At 38.0% G+C, this 23,377-nt stretch overlaps 1 protein-coding gene across 1 annotated transcript in view; it reads left to right on the forward strand.

Annotated features, from left to right (window-relative positions):
- Positions 1–23,377, forward strand: part of ENPP3 (ectonucleotide pyrophosphatase/phosphodiesterase 3) — a 90,809-nt gene that overhangs the window by 55,201 nt on the left and 12,231 nt on the right. Inside the window, exons 18-24 of the mRNA XM_055264267.2 lie at positions 1,699–1,877; positions 3,527–3,578; positions 5,530–5,684; positions 15,702–15,837; positions 19,454–19,531; positions 20,128–20,260; positions 21,514–21,670. Coding sequence (XP_055120242.2) covers positions 1,699–1,877; positions 3,527–3,578; positions 5,530–5,684; positions 15,702–15,837; positions 19,454–19,531; positions 20,128–20,260; positions 21,514–21,670 — 890 coding nt within the window. The remainder of the gene's footprint in view (positions 1–1,698; positions 1,878–3,526; positions 3,579–5,529; positions 5,685–15,701; positions 15,838–19,453; positions 19,532–20,127; positions 20,261–21,513; positions 21,671–23,377) is intronic.

Here is a 23,377-nt window from a genome sequence, read left to right on the forward strand (position 1 = left end):
TATAAGAGTGAATTCTTTTTGTTTTACTAGTAATGATAAACTTTATTTTTATTTTTGAGATGGAGTCTTGCTCTGTCACCCAGGCTGGAGAGCAGTGGTGTTATCATGGCTCACTGCAACCTCCACCTCCTAGGTTCAAGTTATTCTCCTGTCTCAGCTTCCCAAGTAGCTGGGATTACAGGCGTGAACCACCAGGTCCGGCTACCTTTTTTTTGTATTTTTTGTAGAGATGGTGTTTCACCATGTTGGCCAGGCTGGTCTCGAACTCCTGACCTCAAGTGATCTGCCCACCTTGGCCTCCCAAAGTGCTAAGATTACAGGCATGAGCCACCATGCCCAGCCAGTAATGATAAACTTTAGATCTCAGAAGACCAACTTTTTCTATTAATTAGTTACTAGATGATAATTTAATAAAACTTAGGTAAATAATACTTCCAACTTTTCAAAGCAAGACAAACATACCTAAAAACACAAACATTTTCTTATAATTATAGAGAGAAGCTCTCTGGCATAAAAACATGGGAATAAAGTCCTAGCTGGATGGACATTTGTTATTATACTCAATGTTAAAAAACCTTAAAGCATTAGGATTTTAGGAAGCCTAACCTACCTTCCTACCTGCGTGCTTGCTGCAGGCCATTGTATTAACAAATCATTTATTTACCTAGCAAGGCAATGAGTAAGCTGCAATTTCACTGTTAGCTTTAGAAATTTGGACATAAACATGCTTACAACTGTCTCTTAATGTTGTTACTGGTTTGTGGTAATTGAATGTGACTTAGAAACCAAAAGGTATTCAGTTTTTAAAACGGTGTGTTGTAGCCTTAACAACTTACATTCTTTTTCCACACAGCTAGGTTTATGGTCTGGACTGTTGGGCCTTTGCAGAACTGGTTAAAAGGAACTAGATAGGACTGCAGTTCCAGGAGAGATCTGTTAGGTAGCAGGCAGTTGGTAGGAATTACTTAAAAGGCTATGTTGGTGAAATATTTGTATGTCTCATAGAAACATACAAACATGCAAATTGTATGTTTCTATGAAACATACAAATGTATTTTGTGTTATGTATTTTCATAGAAAAATATGAAAAAAAGCTCTTTGAATATTAAGCAAAATTCACTAGTTCCATTTTTTAAAAGTGTCTACCTTTAGAGAACTTTTATATAATTAAGTAAATGTACTACAGGGAAGATTATAAATTATTTAATTTATTTAAACTTGTTTTTATTAAGAATATAGCTTTTTATGCTAGAAAATCATAATATGCTTACAAAACAAAGTGGTGATTTAAGGAAGCTTTTCTTTGGAGAAACAGAAACCATTCATGAAAGTTCCTCTGGCTCATCTGCAGCAACTGTTCCTATTCCTCATTTATTTCAAGAGATGGGGTTTCAGTATGTCGCCTAAGCTGGCCTCAAACTCCCAGGCTCAAGCAAACCTCTTGCCTCAGCTTCTTGAGTCGCTGGGACTACAGGTGCACTGCCGCACCTGGCTAGTTCTATTCTTTAGCAAGACTAGTGATTGAAACCATGGAGAAGAAAGTCAGTAAACTGAATGGCATATAGAGTACATAGCTTCATTACAGCAGAATTTATTAAAGGGAGTGAAAGAGTAGGTGTTTGTTTCTTCCCACCTCCCACAGAGGAGTTGTTGCTTTCCAGTATAAAGCAACTTTGAACTTATTTTTTCAAAAAACAGATCTTCTACACATTCAACCAGCACCAAACAATGGAACCCATGGTAGTTTAAACCATCTTCTGAAGGTGCCTTTTTATGAACCATCCCATGCAGAGGAGGTGTCAAAGTTTTCTGTTTGTGGCTTTGCTAATCCATTGCCCACAGAGTCTCTTGACTGTTCATGCCCTCACCTACAAAATGTAAGTAACAACTTCATGCATCCATAAGCATATAAAGGGGCAAGCTATTCTTAACCTGGGTAGCCGACAACTGGGGTAGCAACAACCAGGTTTGTGTTCTGCCTTGGATATTTACTTAGTAAATATATGTGGCTTCTCTGAACCTTATCTGGAAACAAGAAGTGAGAATGCATACATTATAAGATTAAGTATGGAAATATGCTTTGTAAACTGGAAAACACTATTTGGTAATTGTTAATGTCATTATAAACTAACTGTCCTTCACCATTCAATATAGTAATCTTCGAACTCTCTCCAGTTTTCCCTATAAACCATTCTTCCTGCGGTTTATGAATCAGATGTTCATGCCTGGTTATTTAGAGCAGAAAGAACTAGGAGGGTGTAGGGATTGTAGCCTGCTGTTTGACATACCCACTAGGGTAGGTGCTGTGGGGTATTCCTTTGCATAGCAGGGAAGAATGTGGCTGACAGTTGACACTGGGAAGGTCATTTTAGTAAATTAGGCCCTTGGATGAGTTCAAGAGCAGGACTTCAGATCCCAGGAGACTTTCAATAAGGTGAGGTTTTAGTGCTAGGAGAGGCCCCAAGGGCAAGGAGTCATAACAGCAGCTCAAAATATAAGGACCAAGCCTACTTGTGAGAATCAGAGCACCTGGATGGGCTTGGGATTTCAGAGTGAAATTGGAGCCCAGTTATCAGGAGTCCATCAAGCAAAAATTAACGTCAAGGGTCATTTGATGCCAAGTTCCAAATGTGTTTGTAGAACTAAATAAAAACACCTGCTGCCTCAGGTAAGAATTTTTCCTTATAGTCAGAAGTAGGTGAAGATGTCACAATCTCTATTCTTCAAAATAGCATTATACCACAGAAATAAATAACCAACCAAAGGGGCTCAACGGGACAAAAGCCTAGCAAACTTCTCAATGAAGATCAAATCCACAACAAAGATCAGAGTAGGGGTGTGGGTTTCCTACCGACTGCTCCTGATAACCTCAAACTGCCATTAAAAAATAATAATAACATTACTTAGTGGGTATATTATTTCTCATTTTAGAGATAAACCATGCTCAGAGAAGTTAGATAAATTGTCCGAGGCCAGAGAAGCTTGTTCTATCTGACTGCAAACCCCAAGTTCTATGTAAAGAATGCCTCTTGCTATTCAGAGTGCACTCCCAGGACCACCATCTGCATCACTTGCAAATTGGTTAGAGATGCAGAATCTCAAGCCCTACCCTAGGTTTACTGAACCGGAATCCGTATTTTAACAAAACCCTCAAATGATTGTATGCATATTAAAAGCTTAAGGAGCACTGGGATGTTCTCACCCAACTTAGTCATTGATTCCAGCAGTGATCAGAATGCTTTGCCCCATTATCAATTATCTTTTTGCAAATTCTCTCTCTCTCTCTCACACACACACACACACACACACGCACAAACACACAGACACACACACACACACAATGCAGGGAGCAGTAGTATCTCTGTATTTCTGAATAGTGGCAGAATCAGAATCTTAAGTTAGGCTAGCATCATTGGCAGTATAACATTTAATTGATTACTATAGAAATTATCTTGATTACCCTTTAAAATATGTATTGTTACTTTGACGTATTTCCTCCCCTTTCCCATCCCTCGTTATCTTGCAGAGTATTCAGCTGGAACAAGTGAATCAAATGCTAAATCTCACCCAAGAAGAAAGTAAGTCAATAGAAAACATGTTAAGTCTTTGATATTTAGACCTAACAAAACACAATGTGGCCCTTTTAGGACTCTCCAAAATAAGCTGACAGAGGTTCCTGAACATAAAGATTTTATTGCCAATATACAAAAGGCAAAAAAAGAAAAAAAAACACAACAGATATAATGACAACAGTACAAGCATGGGGTAGTTCCAGTGGTTCCAGGAACAAAATGAATTCCTTGAAGCGGTTGTGACTCATCTGCAGTCCTCTATTTCCTTTCCTTAGATGTAAGCAGACTGAGCTGCCTGGATTTGAGTCCTACTTCTGTGCTTCCTGGCTGTGTGATCTGGGGCAAATCACTTAGCCTCCCTGTGCCTCAGTCTTCTCATCTGTAATAACTGTACTCACCTCATGTAGTTGTAAAATTTAAAAAGTTAATACATGGAAAGAATTTACAATTGTGCCTGGCCTGTAGCAATATTATTATTACCTGTTGTCTTTTAAGTATTCTTGTATTAAACTCACTCTGTTTCAGTTTCATCGCTTATAAGGGGATACTTACTTTATAGAGTTGCTATGAAGATTACATGAGTTAATATATGTGCCTGGTTTACAGTTAAGAGCTTAGTAAATGTACTAGTTGTTTTGATAATCTTATAATCTGCCAAGTGTTATCCCGTGGCATAAATAGCCTGCAGGTTTTTTATCCATCACTAATTGATAGATTTTTAAGAAGCATACAAGTGAAAGTAAATAAATACATTAGAATGTTGTTTTAGTCCATTCCCATTGCTATTAGGTTGGTGCAAAATTAATTGTGTTTTTTTCTATTAAAAGTAATGGCAACAAACAGCAGGGCATGGTGGCTCATGCCTGTAATCCCAGCACTTTGGGAGGCTGAGGCAGACAGATCACTTGAGGTGAGGAGTTTGAGACCAGCCTGGCCAACATGGTGAAACCCAGTCTCTACTAAAAATACAAAAAAAAAAAAAAAAATCAGTTGGGCATGATGGTGCACCCTTGCAATCCCAGTTACTCAGGAGGAGGCTGAGGTAGGAGAATCACTTGAACCCAGGAGATGGAGGTTGCAGTGAGCCGAGATCATGCCACTCCACTCCAGCTTGGGTGACACAGCAAGACTTGTTCTCAAAAGTAATGGCAAAAACCACAATTTCTTTTGCTCCAAACTAATATAACAAGATGCCATAGACTGGGTAGCTTATAAACAACAAAAATTTACTTCTCATAGTTCTGGAGGCTGGGAAGCCTAAGATCAAGTTGCCAGCAGATTTGGTTTCTGATGATGGCCTGATTCCTCATAAAGGGCCTTATTCTCACTCTGAGCTCATATAGTGGAAGGAGTGAAGGTGTCCCTAGGGTCTTTTTGATGAAAGCTCTAATCCTGCTCATGGGGGTCTTATCTCATGACTTAATCACCTCCTAAAGGTCCCACCTCCTAATACCATCACCTTTGGGATTAGGATTTCAACGTATACATTTTAGAGAGACATAAACATTCTGATTATAAGACATAGGTTTATAAAATTCCAACATCTTCCCTATGACAATTACTAAAGTAGGTCATCTTTGTTACAAAGTATGTACTTTTGACTTTGAAGGTTTTACCTCTTCATGTACATCCTCTGAGCTGTAAAATATAAGGAATCACAGAGGGCAGGCTTCAGATCCTTGCTTAGGCTCTTGCTTGGCCAACTTACTTATGTAAACCTTAGTTTTATAATCTGTAAAATGGAGTAATAACACCAATATTATTATTATTATTTTTAATAATTATACATAGGATTGTTGTAAAATTGAAAGAGGTTAAATACGTAAAATATTTGTTAGAGTACTTGTCATATAACAAGCCATAAGAGAGTGGTAGTTATTATATGGGTAGTTATTACATGCAAAGAAGCATTTGCTAATTTCATGAATCTTTTTATTTTATGCTATTTTTATTTTAGTAACAGCAACAGTGAAAGTAAATTTGCCATTTGGGAGGCCTAGAGTACTGCAGAAGAACGTGGACCACTGTCTCCTTTACCACAGGGAATATGTCAGTGGATTTGGAAAAGCTATGAGGATGCCCATGTGGAGTTCATACACAGTCCCTCAGTTGGTAAGTTCCTGAGTCCATTGATCCATGCAGGCAAGAAATATTTATAATCCTTTCATATTCTAAGAGTTGAATTTTGTTTTGCAGTAGAGATTCAAAGGGAGGGAACTCACTGGCCTATAGCTTGCAAGACAATGTGCGAGTATTAGATAAAGGTTGTTATAGGTGCTACATGGGTGCAAAAGAGGAACACATTGTGTTTTACCTGGAGAAAATGGAAAACGTTTACAGGCCAATTGGCCAATTGGTAAGGCAGGTAGAAAAGGACATTTTAAACAGAAGCAACAGGAAGTATGGAGGAATACTATTCATTTATCATTCCCCATGTAAATCGTGGGTGCACATAGAAGGTGATGATAACTAGATTATAAAGGTCTTTGTATTTATTTGATTATTTAACAAGTACTTTACTATTTGTTGTGTGTTATAGTAGGCACCAAATATACAAGGTGAATAAGGCATAGTTCTTCTCTGAAGGATCTGGCACTCTAGTAAGTCAGACTAGACTTACATGGACAAATGCATTATGTCACAGATGTCCAGGCTGAGGTTGAGTCCACTTGTTTAAAGCCCCTTCCCTCTTCACTGTCTGGCAAACTCTCTTGTACTAAGTAGTACCAGGACAGTTGACTACCCTTCAGGAAGAAAACAGTAGATCCCTACCTCATACCACGCACAAAATTAAATTGCTGGTGGATTTGTAGACCTAAATAGGAACAGCAAGTCCATATTCCCTTTGTGCATATCGTTATGATCTTGGGATAGAGAAGGCTTTCTCAGGAGACAAGAAGAACAACATTAAAAATGCAGAGGAAATGATTAGACTACATAAACATGAATGTATGACAAAATAACAAAGTTGTAGATGGAACAATATATTTGCATTGCACATAAGAAACAAGTTATGAGTATCCAGAACAGTAATTAGATTCAGAATAGCTAATAAATTTCCACCAATCAACAACAGAATGACAAGCATCTTAGTTACTATATGAACAAAGGATAGGAGCCAAGCAATTGAATCGCAATAGCAATCAGGAAAATATAAATCAAAACAAAACTTAGGGCCAGGCGCAGCGGCTTACGCCTGTAATCCCAGCACTTTGGGAGGCCGAGGCAGGTGGATTACCTGAGGTCAAGAGTTTGAGACTAGCTTGACCAACATGGTGAAACCTCATCTCTACTAAAAACACAAAATTAGGCAGGCGGGGTGGCATATGCCTGCAATCCCAACTACTTGGGAGGCTGAGGCAGGAGAATCGCTTGAACCCAGGAGGTGGAGGTTGCAGTGAGCCAAGATTGCGCCATTACACTCCAGCCTGGGCAACAACAGTGAAACTCCATCTCAAAAAAAAAAAAAACAGCAACAAAATTTTAAAGTATGCCAAAAGTCAGTCCAAACACTCCTCTGGGGCAGGGATGATTTTATTTAACGTATCCTCAGCACAATAGAATTGCCCAGTAAGTGCTTATTGAATGAAATGCATTGAATGAATTAACCACAACCATTATTTTTAGACTTTTAAAGACAAAGCTATACCACCCACCACACGGGTAAATAATCAGGGAGCTGTTTTTGTAGAGAAAATCTAGTATTTTAGATCCAGAGACTGATGACAAACTTATAGCTATTAATGTTTTTGCTAAGAGTACCATCTCTTTTATGGAAAGGAAATAATTGATTGCATAGGTTTACCTACTCTTCCTGTTCCAATTCAAAATTTTTGGAGAAAAATAAGCATATTTTCCTACTACTAATTAAAACTTTGTATATTCTGAAGGCTGGCTCTGTTGCTGTCAATGGTTCAATTGTGGTCACTGGTAACAGTACTAATGTTTGTTTGCCAATGTGGGCAAATATTTTACCAACAGTTACCTGAGTTCATATGGACGGTTGGTGGCAACATTACTTTCTTAATATGCACAATGTTCAGTTCGTGATTTTCTTCAACACACAACATTCCTTAAAATAACTTCTATTTTGTTATTGTTTTCAAGAGGAGTGGCATACTCAGGGTCAGTCCTATTATTTAATTTTCTATTTTGAAAATTCCAGGTATGAGGGGTTGTGTGGCATTAAAGGGAATGTTTATGTTTTTAGTACTTTTCCCCTGCTGTCTTGCATTCTTGAATTTTTATGAGCTTTGGCGGAAACCAAAGGCAGAGAGATTCTAAGTGGGCTCAGACTAAGAGTTTAATACAATTCTTCTTTGTTATTGTTTTAAAACTAGCTTCTTTGTTACCAAAAGTTCCTGTCCTTTCACTGATCCCACAGAAGTACTTGTGTATTTCTCCCTCCATGTGACAGGATGGAATTCTAGCAATTTTCTGCTTTCTAATTCAGAAATTACTCTGTTAGTGTGTTGTGGTTCAAGAAAATTACATACCAGGATGTTTTGGGATTCACATAAAAATGTTGTAAATCAGCTCTGTGTTTCAAAAAATCAGGCTTTAAATAAGCACTTTTCGGAACATGGACCCAATTGGCCTGAACCTTTAAGATTTATGGAGCTTTTGTTTTTCTGTGGTTTTGGTGGGTTTTGTAATTTTTGTTGTTATCTCAGAAGAGTTCTGGGGAAGTAGTTGTGATTTGAAATCATGGTCCTAGAACAGCTGATTCAAAACCATTAAGGTTAGTCAGGCTGTACATAGATTTTGCTTCTGGGCCTGTTCAGAAGGAAGATATGCACTAGTATTTCTGTTGCTAGGTGAAAAATTGAAAATAAGAGCAAGAATTGTGATTATTGTTTAAAATAGGTATTTCAGAATTTAATATGAAATCAAATAACTTTTCAGAGTAGAAATCTAGTGTACTTTGAAAAATGCCTCTGTCTCTCCCTATGTATCTATGTATCTCTCGCTCTCTCTCTCTATTTACCTATCTATAGCTATATATCTATCTATCTGTGAATCTACACACATATCATTCCATGTTAAAAAGCCTTTTTTCTTGTTTCTAAAGATTATTTTGTGAGTCTTTAAAACAGGGGCATTATTGTATGTTGCAAACATTTTTGAACTATGAAAAAATTATTTTTCCCTGTAGAAAATTAATCATACAACAAAATAATTAAAAACATACATAGTTATTATCCTTACCGTAAGGCAAAATTGTAACTATCTAATCTTCAAACAAGTAGGTTTTAACTTGTACATTCAGCCTACAGGTAAGAAGCATCTGTAACTTCAATAGAAATAATTTTATCCTCTGTTCAAGTTCTACTTTGTTTCAATGCCAGACTAAAAGTACAAGCAGCTCACGTTCCTGTCTATACTCATCATTTACTTCTCCAGAAAGATTTTGAGAGCTAAAAAGTTCATATTTTATCTGAGTGTCTGAATTCTATTTATTGCTTTCCTGACTTTCTATTCCGTTGCTTCAAAAATTCCAGGGAACTCTGATAGGATGGCAGGATTGAAGATGTTTATGTGTGTGGGGTGGTGGTGATGGTGGTTCACTAAAGCCTTCTTTATTATAGAAAGGACCTTCCTGTACCTCCCCTCCATCCTTCTAAAGGGCTGCCTATTGCATAATCTCGCCTGGATAAAGGAGGCCACATCCTCATTCCTAGTATTGATGCACTTTTATTTGAGGGTTCAAGTTTGGTATGTAAGAAATAAATCTCAAGATTTTCGGTTAGCAGAAAATGTGACTTTTTTTTAGTACTTTCTGGCAGAAGCTATCCCAGTTCATTTCCCTCAGCCCAAAGTTTAAGCTACTTTGAGAACATGGTAAATATTTTGACCAACTAAGTTGTTTAAGCACAACTTTTACAGCCACAGCCTCATTAAAAATTACAATAAACTTTCTTCATTAACATTTTTATAATGTTAACTGTTAAATATAAGCATCTCAATTGCCTTACATTATGGAAAATGCATTTAGGGCTACATTTATATACTGTATATTTCTTCAAGTAAAACTTACTGATGTGAAATGTTTGAGTACAACGATAAAGATGTGTGTTAGGAAATACCAAACTCACAATATACCAGGGGTCTATGGGGCCAACTTGGTCAGCAGTCACTATTCCTTATTCTCTAATTTTACAACATACTTATGTGGTCCTTATACCAAGTGGAGAAATCTGGTCACTCAGAACTGTATACTATGATATGTTTTTGAAAGAATATAAACAAATGCTTTTAGCTTTCCAGACTCTGCCACCTGAGGAAGAGTGAAATAAATGGTGAGAACTCATCCAACACATTTAGCACAAACGTCTTCGTATTTCTTGGGTTACTTCTTGTTTTGGTGGACTATATCACTCAGGAGCTTCCTGAGAAAGAAAAAGGGGAAGATACATTCTTGAGAGTTTTTGTGTCTCAACATGTTTTTACTCTGCCTATACACTTAATTGGTGTTTTAGCTGGTTTCAGAATTTTAGAAATAATTTTTCGTCAAAATTATTAAGACGGGCCAAGCGCAGTGGCTCACGCCTGTAATCCCAGCACTTTGGGACGCTGAGCAGATGGATCACCTGAGGTCAGGCGTTTGAGACCAGCCTGGCCAACATGGCAAAACCCTGTTTCTACTAAAAATACAAAAATTAGCTGGGCGTGGTGGCACATGCCTGTAATCCCAGCTACTTGAGAAGCTGAGGCAGGAGAATCGGTGGAAGCTGAAGCAGGAGAATCAGTTGAACCCAGGAGACAGAGGTAGCAGTGAGCCAAGATTGTGCCATTGCACTCCAGCCTGGGCCACAGAGTGAGACTCCATCTCAAAAAAAAAAAAAAATTAGACATCCTGGGCTGATTCTGTAATGTGTTTGAATTTTTCCTATTTTTCCCATCTCTTTTTCTTTAATTCCACCTTTTGAGTCATGTCTGCAACTTTATCCTCTAGATCTTATTGAGTGTTTTCTTTTGGCTGTCATATTTTGAAATCCCAAGAGCTCTTTCTGTTACCTTTTCCCTTTTTAAACAATGCCTCTGTTCCTTCTTTATGGATGCCATATACACTCTCAACTCTCTGAGAAAAGAGTTTTCTTCTGGCTTCCGCATTGTCTGTTTTTCTTCTCCCCTATTCCCCAGTGTCTAGTGGTCCTTGGCTGTCAGCTTCTATTTTAAGAGTTAGGCACTAAACTATATGGCCTGGTCTTTCCAGTCTATAAGCTTCACTATAGGTTGATCAGGAAGAGAAGCAGCCATTTTGTTGAGGACTCCATACTGACAGTATCTAGTTTCCTTTCAGGCTGGTTGTTTTCCAAAGAGAGGATACTTCTAATCTGACTCAGCATATACAATTTTCAGGCTAAATGGGCAAAGAGATTGGAGAATCTTATCATTCAGCAATAGAGTTTTATTTAATCTCATTGCTTTCAGTATGGTGCACCTGCTCTTGGCTGTGCCTTGTGTCTTTTAGTCTGATCATCCCTCTGGTTTAAACTCTCCAGAGAGTAAACATACCGTCTAGCCCTTTTTGCAGACTTTTTCAATCTATCCTCTATTTCAAGCCTTATGCAAACTCTTGTCTTTAGGACTCCAAGTTCTACCCTTCTGGGGTTCTACAGTAGGACTTTCTTGGTGCTTTCCCCAAACATAAGCTCTTGGTAGTCAGTGTTTACTGGTCTACTAAATCAGGTTATTATTTATCTGATTTCCAACTTTTGAATATTCCCTGTCATCTCTTATGTGTTTTCATTATTACTGTCCTCTTAATGGAATTTAAGAAAGGAGTAAGATAAATGTATGTGTTCAATCAATTTGAGAAGTTTTCTAGCTGGAGCTTTGTATTATGTTAGGGAGTACAGTCTCTGCTTTGCTTTTTATGGACTTTTCTCATCTTCAGCTCCCACTTGTTCTATACCTCAGCATGGTGCTCTCCTGGCTACAAAGATAGCATACAGTGTATGTATGTTGCCTCTTCCTTTGTGAATTGAACTCAGAGGTTTTAGACAACATAGCTAATTTTGCTTTCAGCACAATGCAGTGAATAAAGGAAGGTCATCCTAATTTAACTTAACCTTCATTTTTTATAAATTATTTCAAGTTTTATTAAGAAAGATATCCAGGAAATAAAGTGTATTCAATTAGGAAAAGAGGAAGTCAAATTCTCCCTGTTTGCAGATGACATGATTGTATATCTAGAAAACCCCATTGTCTCAGCCCAAAATCTCCTTAAGCTGATTAGCAACTTCAGCAAAGTCTCAGGATACAAAATCAATGTACAAAAATCACAAGCATTCTTGTACACCAATAACAGACAAACAGAGAGCCAAATCATGAGTGAACTCCCATTCACAATTGCTTCAAAGAGAATAAAATACCTAGGAATCCAACTTACAAGGGATGTGAAGGACCTCTTCAAGGAGAACTACAAACCACTGCTCAATGAAATAAAAGAGGATACAAACAAATGGAAGAACATTCCATGCTCACGGGTTGGAAGAATCAATATCGTGAAAATGGCCATACTGCCCAAGGTAATTTATAGATTCAATGCCATCCCCGTCAAGCTACCAATGACTTTCTTCACAGAATTGGAAAAAACTACTTTAAAGTTCATATGGAACCAAAAAAGAGCCCGCATCGCCAAGTCAATCCTAAGCCAAAAGAACAAAGCTGGAGGCATCACGCTACCTGACTTCAAACTATACTACAAGGCTACAGTAACCAAAACAGCATGGTACTGGTACCACAACAGAGACATAGATCAATGGAACAGAACAGAGCCCTCAGAAATGATGCTGCATATCTACAACTATCTGATCTTTGACAAACCTGACAAAAACAAGAAATGGGGAAAGGATTCCCTATTTAATAAATGGTGCTGGGAAAACTGGCTAGCCATATGTAGAAAGCTGAAACTGGATCCCTTCCTTACACCTTATACAAAAATTAATTCAAGATGGATTAAAGACTTATATGTTAGACCTAAAACCATAAAAACCCTAGAAGAAAACCTAGGCAATACCATTCAGGACATAGGCGTGGGCAAAGACTTCATACCTAAAACACCCAAAGCAATGGCAACAAAAGCCAAAATTGACAAATGGGATCTAATTAAACTAAAGAGCTTCTGCACAGCAAAAGAAACTACCATCAGAGTGAACAGGCAACCTACAGAATGGGAGAAAATTTTTGCAACCTACTCATCTGACAAAGGGCTAATATCCAGAATCTACAATGAACTCAAACAAATTTACAAGAAAAAAACAACCCCATCAAAAAGTGGGTGAAGAGGCCGGGCGCGGTGGCTCACGCTTGTAATCCCAGCACTTTGGGAGGCCGAGGTGGGCGGATCACGAGGTCAGGAGATCGAGACCACGGTGAAACCCCGTCTCTACTAAAAATACAAAAAAAAATTAGCCGGGCGTGGTGGCGGGCGCCTGTAGTCCCAGCTACTCGGAGAGGCTGAGGCAGGAGAATGGCGTGAACCCGGGAGGCGGAGCTTGCAGTGAGCCGAGATTGCGCCACTGCACTCCAGCCTGGGCGACAGAGCGAGACTCTGTCTCAAAAAAAAAAAAAAAAAAAAAAAAGTGGGCAAAGGACATGAACAGACACTTCTCAAAAGAAGACATTTATGCAGCCAAAAAACACATGAAAAAATGCTCATCATCTCTGGCCATCAGAGAAATGCAAATCAAAACCACAATGAGATACCATCTCACACCAGTTAGAATGGCCATCATTAAAAAGTCAGGAAACAACAGGTGCTGGAGAGGATGTGGAGAAATAGGAACACTTTTACACTGTTGGTGGGACTGTAAACTAGTTCAACCATTGTGGAAGTCAGTGTGGTGATTCCTCAGGGATCTCGAACTAGAAATACCATTTGACCCAGCCATCCCATTACTGGGTATATACCCAAAGGACTATAAATCATGCTGCTATAAAGACACATGCACACATATGTTTATTGCGGCACTATTCACAATAGCAAAGAGTTGGAAGCAACCCAAATGTCCAACAACGATAGACTGGAGAAACCCCGTCTCTACTAAAAATACAAAAAAATTAGCCGGGCGAGATGGCGGGCGCCTGTAGTCCCAGCTACTCGGGAGGCTGAGGCAGGAGAATGGCGTGAACCCCGGGGGGCGGAGCCTGCAGTGAGCCGAGATCGCGCCACTGCACTCCAGCCTGGGCGACAGCGAGACTCGGTCTCAAAAAAAAAAAAAAAAAAAAAAAAAAAAAAAAAAAAAAAAAATGTGGCACATATACACCATGGAATACTATGCAGCCATAGAAAATGATGAGTTCATGTCCTTTGTAGGGACATGGATAAAACTGGAAAACATCATTCTCAGCAAACTATTGCAAGGACAAAAAACCAAACACCGCATGTTCTCACTCATAGGTGGGAATTGAACAATGAGAACTCATGGACACAGGAAGGGGAACATCACACTCTGGGGACGGTTGTGGGGTGGGGAGATGGGGGAGGGACAGCATTAGGAGATATACCTAATGCTAAATGATGAGTTAATGGGTGCAGCACACCAACATGGCACATGGATACATATGTAACAAACCTGCACATTGTGCACATGTACCCTAAAACCTAAAGTAGAATAATAAAATAAAAAAAAAAGAAAGATATCCATTATGGGCAGTAGAGAGCATACAAATGAAAATGTCTGAGAAAAATAAACAAATAGCAGAATGTTCACTTACCCATGATCATATGCTAATCAAAATATGATGACCACATAATATAGTATTACCTTGAATACTCGAGTTAGGCAGCACATTTATAGGATGTCCTCTTGGTAAATAAATTATTGTACTAGTCTTTAAATAGGGCTACAAAGAAATTATTATTATTTTTTAAGGCGGAGTCTTGCTCTGTTGCACAGGCTGGAGTACAGTGGCATGATCTCAGCTGACTGCAACCTCCACATCCCAGGTTCAAGCAATTCTCATGCCTCAGCCTCCCGAGTAGCTGGGATTACAGGCACCCCACCACCACACCCAGCTGATTTTTGTATTTTTAGTAGAGACAGGATTTCACTGTGTTGAACCTGGAACTCTTGACCTCCAGTGATCCGCCCACCTCAACCTCCTAAAGTGCTGGGATTACTGGCGTGAGCCACCAAGCCTGGCCTAAGACATCATTATTATTATTATTATTATTATTATTATTATTATTATTATTATTTTCAGACGGAGTCTCACTCTGTCGCCCAGGCTGGAGTGCAATGGTGTGGTCTCAGCTCACCTCCACCTCCCGGTTCAAGCAATTCTCCTGCCTCAGCCTCCAGAGTAGCTGGGATTATAGGCGCCCACCACCATACCTGGCTAATTGTTGTATTTTTAGTAGAGACGGGGTTTCACCTTGTTGGCTAGGCTGGTCTTGAACTGCTGACCTCGTGATCTGCCTGCCTCGGCCTCTCAAAGTGCTGGGATTACAGGCATGAGCCACTGCACCCAGCCTGGCCTAAGAAATTATTTTAAAAATTTTTATATTTCATGATGAATGAAGCATGGCTGTAAATTTATTTATATTCAAAACTAATTTTTTTTTTTTTTTTTTTTTTTGAGACGGAGTCTCGCTCTGTCGCCCAGGCTAGAGTGCAGTGGCACGATCTCGGCAAAACTAATTTTTTAGACAACTACACCTTCTCTGAATTAATCTTAGGTTGATAAAAAGTTCTTGAACAGCTGAAGAATAATATATGAATACTTAGTTTATGTCAGTATTTTAAAAGTAAATACATTTTACTTTCAATTTTTATTTACAAGTACAATATATATCACTACATAAAAGTTAGATCTTGAAAAGGATTTTAGTTTTTAGGAATAGTTCCCATTATTCCTCTGCTCTCAATTCAGGTTTCACTGTGCAAATATTTTTTTCCAAGGTGTATTTGATTTGCCCTCCCGATGTCCTTAACCAGAAGGGAACCACAGAAGAAAACACTGCTGAAGACATCCATTCCCATTGCTTGCGTAGACCTGATTCACTAAGAAAATAGGAAAAGCTTAAATGAAAAACATTCTAGGGAAGTGACAAACCATATAAGGCAATGGGTGAGCCGCAATTGTGGGCGTAATTTTTTTCTCTCTCTCTTTCAACAGGGAGACACATCGCCTCTTCCTCCCACTGTCCCAGACTGTCTGCGGGCTGATGTCAGGGTTCCTCCTTCTGAGAGCCAAAAATGTTCCTTCTATTTAGCAGACGAGAATATCACCCACGGCTTCCTCTATCCTCCTGGTTAGTAGAACTCTTTTTTAGAGCAGTAGCTTAGAAAGCTCTCATCAGCTGGATGTGGGCATGTGCCTTAAACATATACTCCCCACCAAAACTACCTGCTTGGGCTAAGCTAGCTGCCTGAGAGGTTTCCAGTGGTTGTGGCTGGCCAGAGCAGCACAGCGGCTGTAATAAAGACTAAGACATTTTGCAGTGGGACCCACACAGCAGCTCTCATCTGGCCCAGATGTTTAGAGAGTTCGGCAGGTTTAAGATTAATTTTAAAACTGGAGATTCTTTGCAGAAGGACCTAAACATCTAAAAACCCATTTCTTCTGGCTCCTCCCCAAGCTAAGGTCTGCCTGGAGAATACAGCTGTGCCCGTGGAAAGAAATCAGGCTGGGTGCTCGCTTTGGCAGAACATATACTAAAATTGGAATGATACAGAGAAGATCACCTAATAAAATAAAATAAAATAAAAAAAAATCAGACTGGAATTTTGGCCTGTCACTCATGCTATAGGGCTAACAGTTTTAAACTGCAGGTGAAGCAGCCAAATGAAATTTAAGTTTTTGTCGTTGTTGTTTTCCGAAAGGATCTCTCTTGGGAACCTGCCAAAGCTAGTGTGATTTTCCTAAAACTCAAGCCACTTCCCTGTGCAACAGGAAATGTCATTTTTATTAACTTGCCTATGAGATTTTCAACAATTTCACCTTCTTAGAGATTTGTCATTTAAAGATTCTGAAATTTATAATGGGCAAAAAGGCTTAATGAAAGCAAGCAGTGTTATCAATTTAAAACTCCTGAGTTAGGATAAATAAACTGATAAATTTTATGTATCTAGATACAATCAGGGGTACCAAATTTATGTAAGCCCTGTGATAAACGTTAAAAATTTGCAACAGGCTGGGTGCGGTGGCTCATGCCTGTAATCCCAGCACTTTGGGAGGCCAAAGTGAGTGGATCACCTGAGATCAGGAGTTCAAGACCAGCCTGGCCAACGTGGTGAAACCCTGTCCCGTCTCTACTAAAAATAGAAAAATTAGCTGGGTTTGCTGGTACGCACCTGTAATACCAGCTATTCAGGAGGCTGAGGAATAAGAATGGCTTGAACCCAGTAGGCGAAGGTGCAGTGGGCCAAGATTGAGCCACTGACTCCAGCCTGGGTGACAGAGTGAGACTCTGTCTCAAAAAAAAAAAAAAAAGTTGCAACATTTTATTAATAAAATATTTGAAATTGGTGTAGAAAATTGTATCTGTTAGGCCATAAGATATTAGTTAATACATCAATGTTTGCCTGACAAGGAATAAAATTAATAATTAAACAACTTGTCAAAAAATTAAGGATACGGCCAGACACGGTGGCTCATGGTCGTAATCCCAGCACTTTGAAAGGTCGAGGCAGGAGGATCACAGGCTCAGGAGTTTGAGACCAGCCTGGGCAACATAGTGAGACCTTGTCAGTTAAAAAAAAAAAAATTAAGTGTAAAATGAAACTCTCTTCTAACTCTCCAGTATAAATTCCAATTATTTGTTAAAAATAGAAGTTCTATTACTAGCAGGTTCTTATTTTCCTCTGAAACAGAGGTAATGTTATGTTCATTGACTTTCCAACTTTCAGGGCTTAGTTAAAAAGGTAGAAGAGGATTTTTGTGGAGTCTGAGAACTACAAACACCATGTGAAATCTTAAGAAAAAAGAGCTACTTGTTTCTTCTTGTCTTTTGGTGCCTACTTATTGGCCTCTCATTGAATAATTAGTTACCCAGGCAGGATGGTGCATGCCTGTAATCCCACCTACTTGGGAGGCTGAGGCAGGAGGATCGCTTGAGTCCAGGAGTTTGAGATCAGCCTGGGCAAAACGGCAAGACTCTGCCTCAGTAGTAATTTAAAAAAAGAATTAGTTAAGATATCCAAGTACAGTTTAAGTATAAAAAGTATTATAATAGAAACTTCATGTAAGTGGAATTGTGCACTATTTGTGTTTCTGTGACTGTCTTATTTCACTCAATGTCCTCAAGTTTCATTCATGTTCTTATATATTACAGAATCTAAAATAGTCAAATTCATAGAATTGGAGAGTGAAATGGTGGTTGCCGGGCCTGGGGGAGGGAGAAATGGGGAGTTCCTAATTAATGGGCATAAAGTTTCAGTTAAGCAAGACAAATAAGCTCTGGGGATCTTCTGTACAGTATTGTACCTAGAGTCAACAGTACTGTACTATATACTTAAAAAATTGTTAACAGAGTAGATCTCATGTTGTGTTCTTACCAAAATAAAATCAAATGAAAAAGGATTTGAATAAACATTTATAGGTTTGCAGCTTTTAATCCTCACAATAATTCTATGAGATAGATGCCATGAGACAAATGAAGCACAGAGGGATGCAGCACTTTGCCTGAGGAGTGCAGCTGTGAGCAGCGGAGCTGGGGTTCCCACCTGGGCTGTCTGCTTCCAGAGCACACTCGCTGAACACTCACTGTGCTAGACAGCACAGCCATAAATCCTCAGAGCCCGTGATTTGTGGTGTTCCCTTCAGCAATCTCTATTAGTCAGTTCTCATACTGCTAATAAAGGCATACCCGAGACTGCATAACTTATAAAGAAAAGGGGTTTAATGGACTGACAGTTCCACATGGCTGGCGATGCCTCACAATCATTAGGGAAGACAATGGAAGAGCAAAGAGATGTCTTACATGGCTGCAGGCAAGAGACGCGTGTGCAGGGGAACTCTTCTTTATAAAACCATCAGATCTCGTGAGACTTATTCACTCTCAGGAGAACCGCATGGGAAAGACCTGCCCCCATGATTCAATTACCTCCCACAGGGTCCCTCCCACAACACGTGAGAATTATAGGAGCTACAATTCAAGATGAGATTGGGGGGGGACACAGCCAAACCATATCAGTCTCTATCAAGTAAAAACCCATTTTCTTCAGAAAATTTTATTTTGGAAGACAGCTATCTATACTAACATCGTTATTTTGCGCACATCCAATAACTACACATTTATATCTGGCATTCTATTTGTTTCCTAGGGCTGCTGGAACAAATTACCAAAAAAGGTTAACTTAAAACAAAAATGTATTATCTGACAGCTCTGGAGGTCAGAAGGCTAAAGTCAAGGTGTTGACAGCCATGCTCTTTTTGAAGGCTCTAGAGGAAAATCCTTCCTTGTCTCTCCCAGCTTCTGGCGGCTCCAGGCATTGCTTGGCGTGTACCGGTGTCACTCAAACCTCTGCCTCCATCTTCACAAGACCTTCTCCCCTGTGTTTCTCCTCTTCCCAAATCTCCTTCTCCTTATTAAGACACCAGTCACTGGATTTACAGTCCACCCTAAATCCAGTATAATCTCATCTAGAGACTCCTAGCTACATCTGCAAAGACCTATTTCCAAATAAGTTTATATTCACAGGGATGAAAGGAATGGTTAGGACTTGGATGTATCTTTTTTGGATCACACTTCAACCCACTACAGGCATAAAACTGCCTGCGTTATTAATGATTTCTGTTAGAAAGTACTATTTCTGTGCTTTGACTGTTAATAAATTTATATTAATATATAATAGTAATAGGCCTATTGTGTGGTATGTCATATTTTCTCTTATAGCTAGATCTAATAAGATCCATTTGTTTTGCAGCCAGCAATAGAACATCAGATAGCCAATATGATGCTTTAATTACGAGCAATTTGGTACCTATGTATGAAGAATTCAGAAGTAAGTATGAATTTAGAGTATTAATTTTAAAATAGTTAAGTGACTCCTTGAACTTCCAAACTAAACACATATTTTTTTATTGCAATTTGTTCCTGATATTAAGAGTCATTTTGTTCTAATGGTTTAAATATAGGTACAGGAAGGATCCCTCACATAGTTTCTTTTCAACTTACTTTGACTTTGAATGACTTCTTGCTAGAATTCTGATAATTTGTTTTTAATGCTTAATTTGATTACTGCCACTCACTAAAAGTAAATGAAAGGTAAATGTTCATCCCCAGAGTAATAATTAAAAGGCAACATGTGTGTTGTGATCATTTTTAACACTCGCTGTCCCATAAGCAACTTAGCCCTAGGGAGAAATTTGGAGGCATATTTAACTGTAATTTCAAGATGATAACTACAACAACAAAAAGCTATCATCAATGTGGCTGTTTATTTTTGCCTGTGAAGCCTATTCTGGAGAATTACCCAATCATCACTGGCAATTACTAAAGCAGAATTTCATGCTATTTAAATGTACTTGTCTATAACAGAAAATATTGTCATATTTGACTGAGGTGGACATTTTAAACACTTTACGATTTTATTTTTAGAAATGTGGGACTACTTCCACAGTGTTCTTCTTATAAAACATGCCACAGAAAGAAATGGAGTAAATGTGGTTAGTGGACCAATATTTGATTATAATTATGATGGCCATTTTGATGCTCCAGATGAAATTACTGAGTAAGTGATTCGACTTTTTGATTTATCAATAGGGTCTCATGAGGGGAAATTCCAATATTTTAAGTAAAGCTCAGTATTTTAAATATTACATAATACATTCATGGACAAATGTTATTGTTGACTATTTTCAATCTAGTCTATCTAAATATTTAGGAAAAAACTTATATTGCAAAAAATTTAAACTAATGGGCAAAGAAAACACTTCCTGGAAAAGTTTAGCAAAATTTTATTTGGAAAATTGCTGAATTAATGGGCAAAGATAACATGAAATTTTGTAAAGGCTAAGGAGGTAGACAAAACTTGATGTACTATCAATGAATATAAGACCAATCCAACAATAAATGAAAAAAAAGTCGAGTAAAGGCTAAGGTAAATTTCACAAGAATAGTGAACAATTCATAAAAGCATTTCCCAGGAGACAGTGTAGGTAAATTTCATGCAGAGAACTAGTCCTAACTAAACTGTACATTTTAGTACTAAGCCTGGTCATAACAGGTTGCTAAGAATTAGTTTTGAATGCAGAGCACAGTAATAGAGTTTTAGAGAAGTTTCATCTACCATTTCTCTTTATTATCAAAACATCTGAAGGACCAAACTAAACAATTGTACTGTCTAAGCCTAGATTATGTAAAGCAATGATTTCTACCTATACCTTCTGATAAAGTAACATTTATGACTACTAAGTGTGTGGCCTTTTCCTATTTTGTTCACCACGTCCTTATTTCAGTATTGAATGAATACTGAATCAATATTTCACTATTGACTCTACCTTTCACAATTTATTAATTCTAATAATTCTAACTTTGACAGCATTTTACTATATACTAGGTACTTTTTAAAGAACTCACATATACATCAGTCAAACTGCAAAGATACACTAGTTAGGTTCCATTAGCCCCCAGTTAGATTTAAGGAAACTGAGGTTAAACAACTTATCTAAATTCTGCAACTAATAAGTGGTAAAGCCAGCACATGAACCCAGACAGCCTGGCTCTGAGACCATGTTCTAAATCACAGTAATACATTTCTATTTATACCAGCTTGTATTCCTTTGGTGGAGTCAGATTTTGCACTTAAAACTTTGTATGTAAGTTATTTAAACAGTACCTAGCATATAGTAAAATGCTGTCAAACTTAGAATTATAAGAATTATTATTTTACATATATATGAGAAAAACTATGTAAACACACTTATCACCTTTAGAAGCAAAAGTATAATAACATCAAAACATGTTTTCAATTATGTTTGTAAGACATTTAGCCAACACTGATGTTCCCATCCCAACGCACTACTTTGTGGTGCTGACCAGTTGTAAAAACAAGAGCCACACACCGGAAAACTGCCCTGGGTGGCTGGACGTCCTACCTTTTATCGTCCCTCACCGACCTACCAACTTGGAGAGCTGTCCTGTGAGTATGCTTTGGGAGGGTCCAGGACCCGAGAAAATGAGTCAGAGCTCATTTGGGCTCTCATAAAAGTGGCTCTGACTAAAACATATTTTTTTAGGTGTTTCATGGGAAAAGTTGTAATACAAATGACTTCATTTTTAGGCTTTATTGATCTTTATGTAATTAATATCAATTTAAACATATATCTGCATAGTTGAACATATGTATACCTCATGTATTTTATTTATATATGTTTTATTCACATTCACTAATAATGAAAGAGGTGAAATCTTGTTAATCTCTTTTTTCTTTTTTTATTTATAACATGACAATTGTATGTATTTATGAGGATAGTGTGATGTTTGAATGCATGCATACTTTGTATAATGATCAAATCAGGATAATTAACATATCTACCACTTTAAACATTTATCATTTATTTGTGGTAATAACACTCAAAGTCCTCTCTTCTAGCTACTTGAAATATACAATACATTGTTATTAACTACAGCCACTCTACTGTGTAATAGAACCACCAGAACTTATTTTTATTCTGGCCACAAATCTTAAAGTTCTTCCCCATGTTAGCACTAAATTAATGTTTCTGAATGAGTATGTACATGTAAAAATTCCATCAACTTGAACCATGAGGTGTGAAATTGATTATACACACACACACACACACACACACACACACACACACACAGTTCAAGTAACATTCTTTTTTTAAACATTAGGCTACCTCAAAATCCTTTTTGGATCAAGGAAGATTATATGTAAGTAGCTAATTTGACTTGCATATAAATTGCTTATAGAAAAAATATGTGTCCTGGAACTTAGGTTTTACTGAAGTCATTCAACAAATATATTGAGTACCTATTAAGCACACAGTATCATGATAGAAACTCTTTAGAATGCACAAAGGAGGAACACATTGTCCCTGCTTTTAAAGAGTTCATATACAACTTCAATTTATATATGAGATATAGGCACACAAGTTAGTCAGTCAATAATACAAGAATTATTCTAAAAACCAAAAAGTAAAAGAGGTTGCAAAGTTGGGATCAATTGACAATGTTAAAAGGATTTAATATTTGAAATTAAAATCACATTTGGCTGGAATGATCAATAAAGATTTCATAAAATAAGGTGTAAGTAGGGCTGTGACCCGAAGGATGGATAGAATTTGAGTATATTGAGAAGACTACGAAGAGTCTTCCATGGAGGGTGGGTATGAAGAATGAAGAGTATTTAGTAACTGATTGGATACAGGAACCCCCACCCCAAAAGGAAACTCAGTGATGAATCAGATTTGAATGTTGGTAATTAGGAAAAAGGCAGAAAGAGGAAAGTTAGGAATGAGAACTTTTTGGCAGGTAGATAGGATAGGCTAAGGATAGGCATTTTAAGTTTGTGGAAATGGGCATTGATGTGGAAAGTCCCATAGGCAATTAGAGCCTCAGAATTAAAGCTTGGGATCTAGGGCAGATTGGGATTCATCTATATTCTTTGAGGTGTTCGACACATGAGTGCCTTCACCATGCTGTACACTATAGGAAGTACTCACAATTAGAAATCCAGTAAAATATTAGAAGAAAGCCATAAGTGATGTAAGAGAGGGACAGATAAGTTGCTGTAATAGGATTTCAAAGGAGAATTACTTCCTGACAGGGAGGGTGACACTTCAGTTGGGTCATGCAGATACAATTTTACTTGAGTGTTTAAATT

The sequence above is a fragment of the Symphalangus syndactylus genome, chromosome 2, assembly GCF_028878055.3.
Source record: "Symphalangus syndactylus isolate Jambi chromosome 2, NHGRI_mSymSyn1-v2.1_pri, whole genome shotgun sequence".
In the NCBI taxonomy this organism is placed as follows: Eukaryota; Metazoa; Chordata; class Mammalia; order Primates; family Hylobatidae; genus Symphalangus; species Symphalangus syndactylus.